Here is a 13,171-nt window from a genome sequence, read left to right as displayed (position 1 = left end):
TTACAGCCTTGAAAACCCTATGGGGGCAGTTCTACTCCATCCTATAGGGTTACTATGGGTCGAAAACTGACTCAATGGCAACGGGTTTTATGGGTCACCACTGGCTGGGCGGTGCTGAAAAGCACATTGTGATGACTTACTTTTTTTTTTAATTAGGTCTGACTTTTGTTCCAGTAATGAAGAGTCCTTTATCCTGACTCCTGACAGCAATATGGGAAACAGAATTGAAAGCATCACTCAGCGCACGGCAATAATCGAAGGAAAGAATAAGGTATTGTTTATAAAAAATAAACATTGGGATAATTATCCTGAAAATACACTGTCAGCTCCCATCTTTGGATTTATTGGGACTAGAAATTACCAAATGCTCGAATAAAAATTCAGAAAGAAGAGAGCCAATAACTGAGATATCAGAGTAGAACTGCTCCCGCAGGATTTTCTTGGCCGTAATCTTTTCAGAAGCAGATCACTACGTCTTTCTCCCACATAGTGGCTTGTGGGTTCTATCCATGGACATTTTGGTTAGCAGCCAAGCGCTTAACCACTGTGCCACCAGGACTCCTTGAAGTAATGATATACTCGGTCCTAATGGAAGAGGTGCAGCTGTCTTCTCAGACATCAGAAGGGTCCACTCCAGTGGTTCTCGCCCCTGGCTGCATATCAGAAGACTATGTTGTTGTCATTAGGTGCTGTCAAATCGATTCTGACTCATAGTAATCCCATGTGACAGAGTGGAACTGCCCCATAGGATTTTCTAGGCTGTAATCCTTACAGCAGCAGATGACCAGGTCTTTCTCCTGAGGAGTTCTGGGTGGGTTCAAACGCCAACCTTTCGTTTAGCAGCCGAGTGCTTAACCCTTGCACCACCAGAGCTCCTACCAGTTAGTACATCGGAATCTCTGGGCTAGGGCCCAGGTGATTGTAACACCTAAACAGGACTGAGAATCACTGACGTACATAAGCCAGGATCCCAATAAGCAAAAGCTTGGCGTCTTAGGTAGCACAGACAGTTAAGCACGGGGCTACTAAGAGAAAGATTGGTGGTTTGAGCCCACCCCAAGGTGTATGGCAAGAAAGGCCCGGTGATCTGCTTCCAAAAGGTCACAGCCATGAAAGCCCTATGGAGCAGAGTTCTACACTACAATATGTGGGGTGGCCGCGGTCAGAACTGACTCAACAGCAACAGGTTAATTAATAAAAGACTTAAGGCTAAAATTCACTGTGTCCATTTCATAAAATGTCTTGTTTTTCCCTCTGTCTTTGTAAGGGTAAAGCCTGGCTAAGTTGGGGTGTACAAACACACGCTGAAACGCAGGATATCAAGATTCCTGACCTAATCAGGGTCTAGCAGGCTTCTTTTTTGCACGCTTGCACCGTTCATTCCCTAACCCCTCTCCCCCACTGAGCCTCGGGAATTGCTGACACACCTTGAACCAGCAAATCTCCCTGGATCTCAAACCAGTGACTTTTTTTTCTATTGAATTAGTGAAGAATATACTTAAAAAATCTGCTATTGCCAAAGCACAGGAATAGTGATATTTAATAAAAGAAAAAAATGTATTAAATAACCACTTGCCAAAATGTCTATTTCTGCATGCATGTTTTATTTGGAAAGAGCCTCAGTGTCGCCAGCAGTTAAGTGCTTGGCTACTAACCGAAAGGTTGGCATTTTGAATCCACCCAATGGCTCCATTGGAAAAAGACTTGGCAGTCTGCTCCCGAAAAGAATACAGCCTAAGAAACCCTATGGGGAAGTTCTACTCTGTAGCATGGGGTCGCCGTGAGTCAGTATCAACTCAGCTGCACCCAACAACAACATCTTATTTTGAGTAGAGGCTGTTAATACAGATCCCACCATCTGCTTGAGTGAGGCTGTGCTTTGTCATCTATTCAGCTGTGTTCTCTGCATATGGAGATGACAAAGTGGATGGCATCATTCTCCCTGTAGGATTTAACAATAACAACAAATAACGTCTGTATTTTTCATTGTGTAAACCTTTTTGACATACACTCACGTCAGCACTCTTTGGCAGGCCAGAGTGGTTATCTCCATTTTAAGGATATGAAAAACCACTAACCTAAAGCCACACAGCTTATAGGTGGTCAATGAGGAACTCGAACCAGAGTCTTCCTCGTCCAAAGTCCACTGTTCTCAGTCTCAGCTGAACCCACACAGAAGTTAGTAAAGCTGGTGCTGGCTTGCATGACACCAACGTTCCCTTGTGAAGGATTTAAGAGTGGCTTTTTTTTCACAGCTACAGCAAATAAGATCATTTACAATTCTTTTTCTCTAATGCAAATGAGCAGGCCTTTAAAAACAGTCCATGATGGTTAGCAATTAATGAGAGAGTATTTGAATGTAAACCTTAGAAAGGAGGAAATTCTGAAAACTTTAAAGTTTAGTTTGGGTGATACTGTGTTAAAAAAAAAAAAAAAAAGGAACTGCCTCAGAGTATGTTAGCAGTAGACAGCAAGTTAGGAGCCCTGGTGGCACGACAGTTAAGCATTTGGCTACTAACCTAAAGGTTGATAGTTCGAACTCACTCAGTGGCTCCTTGGGAGAAGGACTGGTAATCTGCTCCCGAAAAGATTGTTGTTGTTGTTGTAGTTAGGTGCCATCAAGTCGGTTCCAACTCACAGCAACCCTATGGACAGGTAGTCCCCGGGTTATGAACGAGATCTGTTCCTAACTCTGTCTCTAAGTCGAATTTGTAGGTAAGTCAGAACAGGTGCATATAGTTCTTATTTAGCCTTACTTTAATGCAAGAAAAGCCTCGAAGCCTTGCCACTGATTTAAAAGCTGCAAATGCAGCAAGTAAAGGGGATTGTGGAGAAGAATTTGTTGCAAGTAGGGATTCATTCAGCCGTTTCAAAGTGAGGGTAAGTTTACATAACATTAAAGGGTGAGTATGAGTAGTCCATAGATCAGATGTTCCTAACTCAGTGACTTACTGTACAGCAGAACGAAACACGGCCTGGTCCTGTGCCATCCTCACAGCCGTTGCTGTGTTTGAGCTCATTGTTTGTAGCAGCCACTGTGTCAATCCATTTTGTTGAGGGTCTTCCTCTTTTTTGCTGACCCTCTACTTTACTAAGCATGATATCCTTTTCCAGGGATTGGTCCCTCCTGATAACCTGTCCAGCATAAGTGAGACGAAGTCTTGCCATCCTTGCTTCTGAGGTGCATTCTGGCTGTGCTCCTTCCAAGACAGATTACAGCCTAGGAAACCCTATGGGGTAGTTCTACTTCATCACGTAGGGTCGCCATGAGCCGGCACCTAACAACAACAACAACAACAGACATGTCATAAAGTCCCAGAAAATTTCAAGACCCCATTTTGGTTGTGTTAGTTCATTTTGCCTTTTCCTGACTATAGCAGATGGATATCAAGATCAGAATTTCTGAGCTTCATTTCAGTGGTAACTTCTAGTCCTATTTTGGCATCCTATTCACAAAAAAAGGAGCCCTGGTGGCGCAGTCGTTGTGTGCTTTGCTGCTAACCAAAAAGTCAGTGGTCTGAACTCACCAACTGCTCCGAGGGAGAAAGATGTGGCAATCTGTGTCCATAAGGATTTATAGCCTTGAAAACCCTATGGGGCAGTTCTAGTCTGTCCTATAGTGTTACTATGAGTCAGAATCGACTTGATGGCAATGAGTAGTCCACAAAAGTTATACAATAGAAAATAAAACTGAAAATGAGAAAGCTGGGTGAGGTTTCTGACTAGCCTGGACTCTGAAGTAGCAACCTGGCACCACGTGGAATACCTGTAGAAGCAGTGGGAGTGGAGTAGCAAAACCTGGTTGAGATAAAATAACTTCCCTGCTTCTCTCACGCAGCCTTGGAACAAATGTATTGCCTTGTAGTTTTGTACTTATGCAGAAGACTTTAAATATAGGCCTGTGCAACGGCTGCCACTTGTCTCATCCGGTCAGCACTTGGGCGACCTGAAATCAAGCTCGGCCACTTTCAGTGTCACCACATGCAAGTCAGTTAACGTCTCCGAACCTGGTTTCTCTTCTCGAAGAAATGGAGCTAATGATATTTGCCCTACCTAGTTTGCCTGTTGTTATAAAGATTAAATGAAATCACATAATGAGGAAGCCCTCTACAGGTACAAGCTTTAAGAAGTGATTGTCATACGTATCCTAAGGCAATTCCCCAAATCAATTAATTGTTAGCAATGAGTTGACTAATTGTTAGCAGTGAAGACTGATTCCCAGCAATTGTTTGCAGTGACAAAACTTTTTAAAAATTTTGTTGTTGTTGAGAATATACACAACAAAACATATACCAATTCAATAGTTTCTACATGTACCGTTCAGTGACATTGATTACATTCTCTGAATTGTGCAACCATTCTCACCCTCCTTTTCCGAGCTGTTCTTCCACCATTAACATAAACTCACTGCCCCCTGAGGTTCCTATCTAATCCTTCGAGTTGCCGTTGTCAATTTGATTCCATATAAACCCTTTGCCATCGAGTCAATTCCAACTCGTAGCAACCCTATAGGTCAGAGTAGAACTGCCTTATAGAGTTTCCAAGGAGCACCAGGTGGATTTGAACTGCTGACCTTTTTTTTTTTTGGTTAGCAGCTGTAGCACTTAACCACTACGCCACCAGGGTTTCCCTTGATTCCGTACCGATAGATCTTAAAGAGCATAATGCTCAAGGCAGACATTTTCTCCTAGTTAAGTTAAATTATTGTTTGGTTTTAAGAAGACGTTGGGATGTTTTTGGTGTAAGGCTTAAAGATATTTCAAGGCAATAATTTCAGGGGTTCATCCAGCCTTCATGGCTCCCGAAAGTCTGGATTCCATGAAAATTTGAAATTCTGTTCTTCTTTTTCCTTCTTTTGATCAGGGATTCCTGTAGCATCCTTGATCAAAATGGTCAGTAATGCTACCGGGCACCATCCAGTTCTTCTGGATTCATGGCAAAGGTGGCAGTTGTTCATGGAGGCCATTAGCCACACAGTCCATATCCTTCTCCTGTTCCTGACTCTCCTTCTTCCTTTGATGCTCCAGGCAGAGACCAATTGTACCTTGGGCAGCTGCTTGCAAGCTTTTAAGATGCCAGGCACCACACAGCAAGCTAGGAGGTAGAACAAAAGCACTGAACACATTCGTTATTAGGCCAATTAACTGAAATGTTCCATGAAACCCTGACTCTAAACCTCTAAACCAAGGAACCAAATCCCATGAAGTTTTTCATTGTATATAAGCAGCCTCAGCAGTTGCTCTTTTTTTTTTTTTTTTGTCATTTTTGGAAATATATCTATCACACAGCTTTTGCCAATCCAACTTTTTATAGGTATATAACTTATTGACAGCAATTCCAGCAATTGGCTGTGCAACCCTAATCTTGATCAATGCGCTTTTTTTCATCATCGTTAGCCCCCACTTTCCCCCCCTCCTGCCCCTGATAACCACTAATAAACTTTGGTCTCTTTTCTTGTGCGGTGACAAAACTTTTAATACTCTTTCTAAAAAAAAAAAAAAATTTTTTTTTTTAAACAACGTTGAAATGCGTATAGAGTGTATATCCTGTTAGCAGCTGTAAGTGTAGCATAGTAGACTTTGAGTAAATTATTAATTTCATGGCCTGAATTTATGAGAACTCACTAGTTCTACTCTTAGGGTCTATTTATGTGTCTTTGTATGTGTGACCAAAAAAGTTTCTCTTATGATGGTGACAAATGGAAGTTCTGCTATGTATGAACTATTTGCACTGGTCTTCCCTTTAGAGTTAAAACTGCTTGTATTTTCTGCAAATCTTCAGAAAGTGAAGTCCCAATTTAAACATCTATGAGCCTTTAATCTACGGATGACAACCCCAGTCATAGAGTTAGCAGGCCGGCAGCATCTTTCCATAGGCCATTGAGGCACCGTCCTGCTAGGACTCATAGTAGATTTCAGGGACCAGTTTTGTTTGTTTGTTGTTGTTGTTGTTGTTTGTTTAACTCCCGAAAGGGTATGTTGTTGTTTGCCGTGGGGTCAGTTTCGACTCACAGTGATCCCACGTGACAGAACTGAACTGCCCATAGGTCTCCTAGGCTGTAATCTTTTTAAATATTTTATTGTGCTTTAGATGGAAGTTTACACGGCAAATTAGATTCCCATTCAACAACTCATACACAGATTGTTGCCTGACATTGGTTATAGTCCCTGCAATGTGTCAGCACTCTCACCATTTCCACCCCCCCTGCCCGTTTCCATCTATCCAGTTTCCCTGCCCCTCCTTGCCTTCTCGTCTTTGCTTTTGGGTAAATGTTGACTGTTTGATCTCGTATAGTTGATAGTTTAAAGGCGTACGTTCCTCCCGGGTGTTATTGTTTATTTTATAGGCCATTCTATTATTTGGCTGAAAGGAGACCTCTGGGAGTAGCTTCAGTTCCAATTTGAAAGTGTATCTTAGGGTGCTAATTAGACTGTATCTTTACGGGAACAGATTGCCAGGTCTTTCTTCTGCAGAGCCTCTTGTTGGGTTTGAACTGCCAAAGTTTCCATTGGCAGATTAACCGTTTTGCCACCAGGGCTCCTTTAGGAAGGGTAGAGAGAGCAATAAAATTCAGCTCCTTTGGTTTTGGCCTAGATTCGCGAAAAGTGAGTCATCAGTTAGCGTTGTTACTAGCAAATGTGGCGTTTTTGTATTACTTTACATGGAGTTGCCAGACTACTGGGTTTGTAGAAGTAGAGTAGGAAGTAGAAGGAGCCCTGTATTAGGTAGTTACACACACACACACACACAGAGGAAATGCGTATTAGAGCATTAATTCCGCGAGGCCGGAGAACTGTGACAAGGTCAAAGCTTGAACTACGTTTCCACTGGAATTGTTTTGAGGGCGCATGGAGAAATGTGTGTTCTGTAATGAGACAAACCCACGACAGGAGCAGTAATACTTTATCACAGAATTATAGCTGCAGTGCTTTAGTTCCCACGCGCCCCCCGCCCCCCATTTTTTTCTAATCTCACACTCTATTTTCCCATTGATGGGCTCAAGTGCACCACCCTAGCTTAATTTTAGATTCTTCTGTGATCTTTACACACCTACTTTTATTTCTCCCTGAAACACTGAAATATCCCGATATTAAAATCACTCTTCCGTGTATAGATGCTTTAAAAACTCGTGCTGGAAATTCAGCTGAGTTACCCATCATCCTATCCATGCTAGTCCATGAGGCCTGACCCGTGTCGTGTAACTGAGTTACTAATGCTTAGTGAAAAGGAAGGAAGAAGTGAGTAAACTTCAGACTTGTAGTACCCGACCGTAGTTTTCACGAGGGCTCCTGGGTCAGACGAAATAGCCCAGAGAATGCAGTTTGAGGATCCATTTCTAATTTCTAGATCCCTGAGATGCTGGCGGGGCAAATGGAAGCACCTTCAATGCATGGTGTCCAGGCTAAAAAATGTGAATCTTTACAAATGTTTAATTCCTTTAAAATGAATCCACTTCTACCTAAAATCAAAACAGAAAAACAGATTCCCTGGACTGGTTGAGACTGGAGGACTCCCCGAGACTGTTGCCCTGAGATACTCTTCAAACCTTGAACTAAAACTAACTCCTTGTAACTAGATAACAAATTGGCTCAAAAAATGAGTATCACCGGTAAGTACTATGCTCCTTTAAAAAAAAATGAAATCACCTATATGAGACCAAAGGGTCAACAATGACTTTAAAACAAAGCTGAAAAGGTAAGAGGGCAGGGCAACTAGATAAATGGAAACAGAACAACCAGAACCAAAATAATGAGAATGTTCACACATTGTGAAAAATATAATTAATGTCACTGAACCACTTGTCTAGAAATTGTTGAATGGGAACATAAACTGAATATATTTTATATATTATTTAATATAAAATATTTTTAATGAAATATTATTAAAAATTAATCTCTGCAAAATTAAATTTTGCTGGAAACCTCAATCAAAGGTTGCTTATTCCAAACTATTAAATCAAGCACAGAATTCAGTTTTTTTAAGTTGCAGGTTGATGTGTTCACGGTCATGTGCCATGAGGCGCTCACTGTGACTCCTGAGTGGACGTGGAAGAACTCTGTAGCTTGTTATCTTCTGGCTGATGTGAAAACTTTGATGTTCACATTTTATTTGAGGACTTCTGCTTTCTTTCTCTTCTTTCCTCTTTTATTTCTTTTCAATTAGGGAAAATAAAAACCAATGCTGGAACTAAGACAGGCAGACGTCCTTGACAGTTTCTTTGGGTGTACCTTATAAAAGAAATGATTACAATTTCAAACACGTGTTACAACTCAAGTTCATGGCACTTCCTCTTTTAAAGTCTTAAGTTGGTATTTGGTGCTCCAACTATCACGCTATTTTGATTTTTTTTTCTTGAAACAAGAACATTTGATTATGAGCACTAGGGCACAGGTTTGTCCCTTTAACTCAGAAGACTCATGCGTTGAGACCTACTATCCTTTGAGAAGCTGCTAGAAGAGCCCAGCTAAACTGCACTGACTCGCAGTTCACACTTGAACTCCTTTCTCTGACTCTATAAAATGTATACTTTAATTTTCAGTTTTTTTTTTCACAAAAATATCTTCTAATTTATTTTAAAAAACGTATTATCTAGAAGAAGAGAAGCACTCTAGAAATCAGAGATAATTTTTCATAAAGCTGATTACAGGATATAAATTTCACTTGACTTTTAAAATTTATTCTCTCATAATATTTTCGTTCATCAATCGTATTTTCAAACCACATAACACTGTATCAGTTGAAAAACAGCTTGCAGCTTGTGTAAAATACGATCAAAGAAACTAGCATTTCTATATAGAGTAACATTTAGCTGATGGGACTCATCTCTGCCAATTAAAACGGTATTCTCATGGAGAAAGCCAATTCAAAGAGTAAACAGAACTTTAACAGTAGGTTTATGCTACCTAATTTAAAGTGTTTTAAGGCAAGAAGCAGTTTAGCACAGGGATGAAGAACACAGGCACTGGAATAAGACAAACCTGGGCATAAATTCTGCTCAGGTACATTTGAGACTCTGTGTACCTTTGGGCAAGTCACTTAACCTCTAAGAACCTCAGTTGCCTCTCTGTAGGAGACATAATAGTACCCACTTCGTAGGGCTTTGGGGAGGACTAGAGAGATAATGCCTGTGAAGTGCCACAAAGAAGAACCCAAGAACAAAGAAATGATGTAAATGCCCATCCATGCCGTTTTCTGCTTCAATTTTAATAGGAACTTTGTGGAGATGAGTTCTGGGACAGGTCTTGACTATAGGTAAGGCATCAGATCTGGAAGGGGTTATTCCAGGCAAAAGAAGAGAGTATTGCAGACGGCCCGGAGACTCTAACGCGTTCATATCTCTCCCTGGTTCTTCATGTGCCCTGGATTCATTTCACTTCCGGTAGCTCAGTTTCATTCTCTGTTTAAACAACAATTCTGACCTATCTCACTGTTTGTTGGTCTTGTAAAATGGCTATAGCCATTCCCAGCTTACCTGCACAGGTCTTAAACTTGGTGAATTGGCTTTTCACTGCCAGGAAACCCAGCTTTTGCTTAACTTCTTGCTATCAGTTGATTTGAGTTCAGTGAAATAAAAAATCTTTAAACATTTATTTTATTTTTGGTGAAGATACAGCAGAACATCCGCCCAGTCAACACTTTCTACATGTACAGTTCAGTGACATTCATGACATTCTTCATGTTGCGGCGCCATTCTCACTGTATTCTCTACTCATATTGTTCACTACCGTTGATTTAGACTTACTGCCCCTAAACTTCGCATCTATGCTTTAGAGTTACTGTTGTCAATTTGATCTCATACAGACAATACTTTAAAAGAGAGCATGGCTCAAGGCACACAGAAGTCAAAATAACTTTAATAGAAACCCAAACACAACTTATGGATGCAAGTCGCTGCTGCCCGTAATTTCAGACATCGTCAAGCCAAACAGAAGTGGGTTTTTCTTTTCTTTACTGAGCAGGCCCATTAGGATTTAAATATTTGAGAACTAATTTCATAAGCAAAGCAGTGCTTAAGGTGAGAGGCGAGCAGTGAGGGAGGGAATGTGTAGTCTCTCTTTATGCTTCCTGGGTCTGAACCTGAGGCAAGCTGCTTTGAAGCATTTGAACCCGAGTTCCTCAAAGTAATCAGTCTTTTTTTTTTTTTTGGTGAAAGTATACACCATTTCAACAATTTCTACATGTACAGTTCAGTGACATTGGTTACACTCTTCAGGTTGTACTCCCATTCTTGCTATCCTTTTCCACATTATTCCACCACCATTATGTTCAGTTCACAGCCCCTAAACTTCCCGTCTAACCTATGGTTTTGCCTTTGCCAATTTGATCTCACATCGATAATTCTTTAAAAGAGCACAGTGCTCAGTGCAGACGTACTTTACTAATTAAAATCAGCTTTTTTTTTTTTTTTTTTCATTTAAAGAAGACTTCAGGGGATAGTTTTGGTTAAAGGCTTAAAGATTATCTCAGGGCCATAGTTTTGGGGGTTTATCCAGTCTCAATGGCTCCAGAAATTCTCCACTGAGAACCTGAAATTCTGTTCTGTATTTTCCCCCTTTACCAGGATTCTTCTATAGAATCCCTGACCAAAGTATTCAGTAATAGCAGGCAGGCACCATCTAATTCTTCTGGTCTCAGGGCAAAGGAGGCAGTTGTTCATGGAGGCAACCAGACAGATACTCAATTTGCTCCTCCAGGAAATCAGTCTTATTTGATGATGTCTTTCCAGGTGGCATCAGGTTAACAGTTCCTTTCACGTTGCCACATACAAACTTCTCCCTACGTCCATGACTCTTCAGTAGAGGGTACAATAATTAAAAGGAAATGGTTATCCAAAATTTTTTATTCCGTACCTCTTATAAAGATTGATAATCAAAACAGAGAAAGAGATACTTGAGTTCTCTTCATACTCCTCTCTACTGGTTTTTTGCCTTTGAGTGAATGTTTCTCTACACAAGAGGGGTTGGTGTGTATATCTGATCTTCAAGTATGGGAATTCGTCTCTATGACCTTACATTAGGAGAAGGTCGTCCTTGGCGGTTGTTAAGAGTGGAGGTTGTGTCACAGTCATCTCTGTCTCCCCTGCAACATCTGGGCAGTGCCTTGAGAGGCACTGAATAAGTATCTGCAAATTGAATGGAAATGCCACGTAATATGGGCATTTTCATGACCAATAATTTCAGTTGTACGCAGAGAATATATGGGTACATGTAATTAAACAGATCCTTCCAACAAACAGGAGAGGGAGCATGGTGTAATAGTCACTACACCATAGTGAAAATGACAGAGAGTCTGGAGCAATGAACTTGCTAGCTAAAAAAAAAAAAACTAGGAGCGTATTTTCAGTCTTCCTGATCTGTGGTTCTACTCTGTCCTGTAGGGTCGCTATGAATCTGAATTGACTCGACGGCACTGGGCACTGGGGTTTTTGATCTGTAGATAAAACAAATACCTTAGTTTATTGGATAAGGGAACATAAGTGGCTAGTACATTATTTGTTGTCGTTGTTGGGTACCGTCGAGTTGATTGCAACTCATAGCAGCCCCATTTGACAAAGTAGAACTGCTCCATAGGGTTTCCTAGGCTGTTGTCTTTGTTGGAGCAGATTGCTAGATCTTTCTCCCATGGAGCTGGTGGGTGGGTTTGCACCACTGACCTTTGGTTAGCAGCTGGCACTTAACCACTGTGCAGCTGGGCTCCTTAGCACATTATTTAGCAACTCAGAAAGTGTTAGGATCCTTCCCAATAACCGAATGACTTGTCAAGTTTATGTTCATCACCTTGGAGAGTTCGTAGTCACATTTCAGCCTCCGGATTAGTTTTGCCTGTCAGTCGCTCTGTCATTATACTTCAGCTAGGACCCTCCATTGGCCTGAAGGTGTCAGCTCAGCCTCTATGGTTTCTTGACTTGACGGTGACCTGTGTTCTAGGAGACAATCTGTGACGATTTACAAGTAACTGGATTTTTTTTTTTTTTTTCAATTTTAAGTATGAAAAACTTGCTAGATTTTTGTATTTTTTTCATATACAGTATTTGTTACCCTTTTTTTTTGTGTGCAAGGTTGGGTTAAATTTAAGACCTCTTGATAATTTGTTTCATATTGCTAATTTTTCTTGTTAAATGAAGACAATAATGCAAGTCTTTGTAAACCATATAAGTTTTCCTTACTTCATTACTTTCTGAGAAAGCAGAGTTTTGGAAAATGTCTTCAAGTTCATAAAAGCTTGAGCACTAATGTTTCCTTAGGGGCTAACTTGTCAAACAGCAGTACTAAGATCTAGTGAAGCAGTGTTGTATTAACTTGTAACTTCTCTCTCCATTTTCTAGATTAGGAGTTGCCAGAACTGAGAAATAAGTAATTCTTCAGTAACACACGTGGCAATCTCAGTGAGCTTTTCTACCTCTGGTCTCCTTTTAGCACCATTTGGAGCCGCATACCGCATTCTTTGAGCATGTGAAAGAAATAGCTCAGCCAGCCTCCCTCTTTGTCCTTGCTCAACAGCAAATGGCATCCATGATCTCTCAGGTCACCCAAACAGAAGCAAAAGCCTGGGGCCTCACCTGTTCCTCTCATTGACGTGGAACTGGGCACTTCATGTAATGTAGGACGTGCAGTCCCGCATCTCAACTTTATGTCTATAATTGTTACGCCAGCAGCACGAGATAAATAAGCCTGAAACCCTCATACGAGTCGGATGTCATAGTCCCCGGTCTCCTGAGGACCTGCTTTCCTGTTATTTTTCCATTCTTGCTGGGGCTCAGCAAGGCGAGAACCTTCTGGTAACCACCACCACTGCGTATGATCTTTGCTGAATGAATAGAGCAGTTGAATCCTTTCAACCCTGAGAAGTAGCTTAAGGATGTTCGAATAGTTCTTTGTCCTCTTGCTAGCTCAAGTTTCATTTCTTTTGCAGACTGCTAGCACCTTGATTGTGGCTGACTCTAGAATTTCTGGCATCTACAGTTGCAAGGCTTCCAATAAAGTAGGGACTGTGGAAAGAAACATCAACTTTTATATCACAGGTAAGCCACGCATCCTACACCCACATAAACAGCCTGGTGACCCCAGCCTCTCTTCAGTTTTGTTTGCTTTCAGTTCACTTATGCTTGAGTGATTTTTTTATTAAAAAAAAAAAAAAAAAAGATACTTAATAGGATTGTCAAACTTTGAGT

The 13,171-nt window shown here is 41.0% G+C and overlaps 1 protein-coding gene across 2 annotated transcripts in view; it reads left to right on the top strand.

Moving 5' to 3' along the window:
• Positions 1 to 13,171, top strand: part of FLT1 (fms related receptor tyrosine kinase 1) — a 203,428-nt gene that overhangs the window by 89,500 nt on the left and 100,757 nt on the right. For both annotated transcript variants that reach the window (XM_049867471.1, XM_049867470.1), the window contains exons 12-13: positions 157 to 271; positions 12,913 to 13,021. In XM_049867471.1, the coding sequence (XP_049723428.1) occupies positions 157 to 271; positions 12,913 to 13,021 (224 nt within the window). The remainder of the gene's footprint in view (positions 1 to 156; positions 272 to 12,912; positions 13,022 to 13,171) is intronic.

This window comes from Elephas maximus, chromosome 23 (genome assembly GCF_024166365.1).
Source record: "Elephas maximus indicus isolate mEleMax1 chromosome 23, mEleMax1 primary haplotype, whole genome shotgun sequence".
NCBI classification, from domain to species: Eukaryota; Metazoa; Chordata; class Mammalia; order Proboscidea; family Elephantidae; genus Elephas; species Elephas maximus.
Note: the sequence above shows the minus strand (reverse complement) of the source record. Positions and strands in the feature narration are given on the sequence as shown.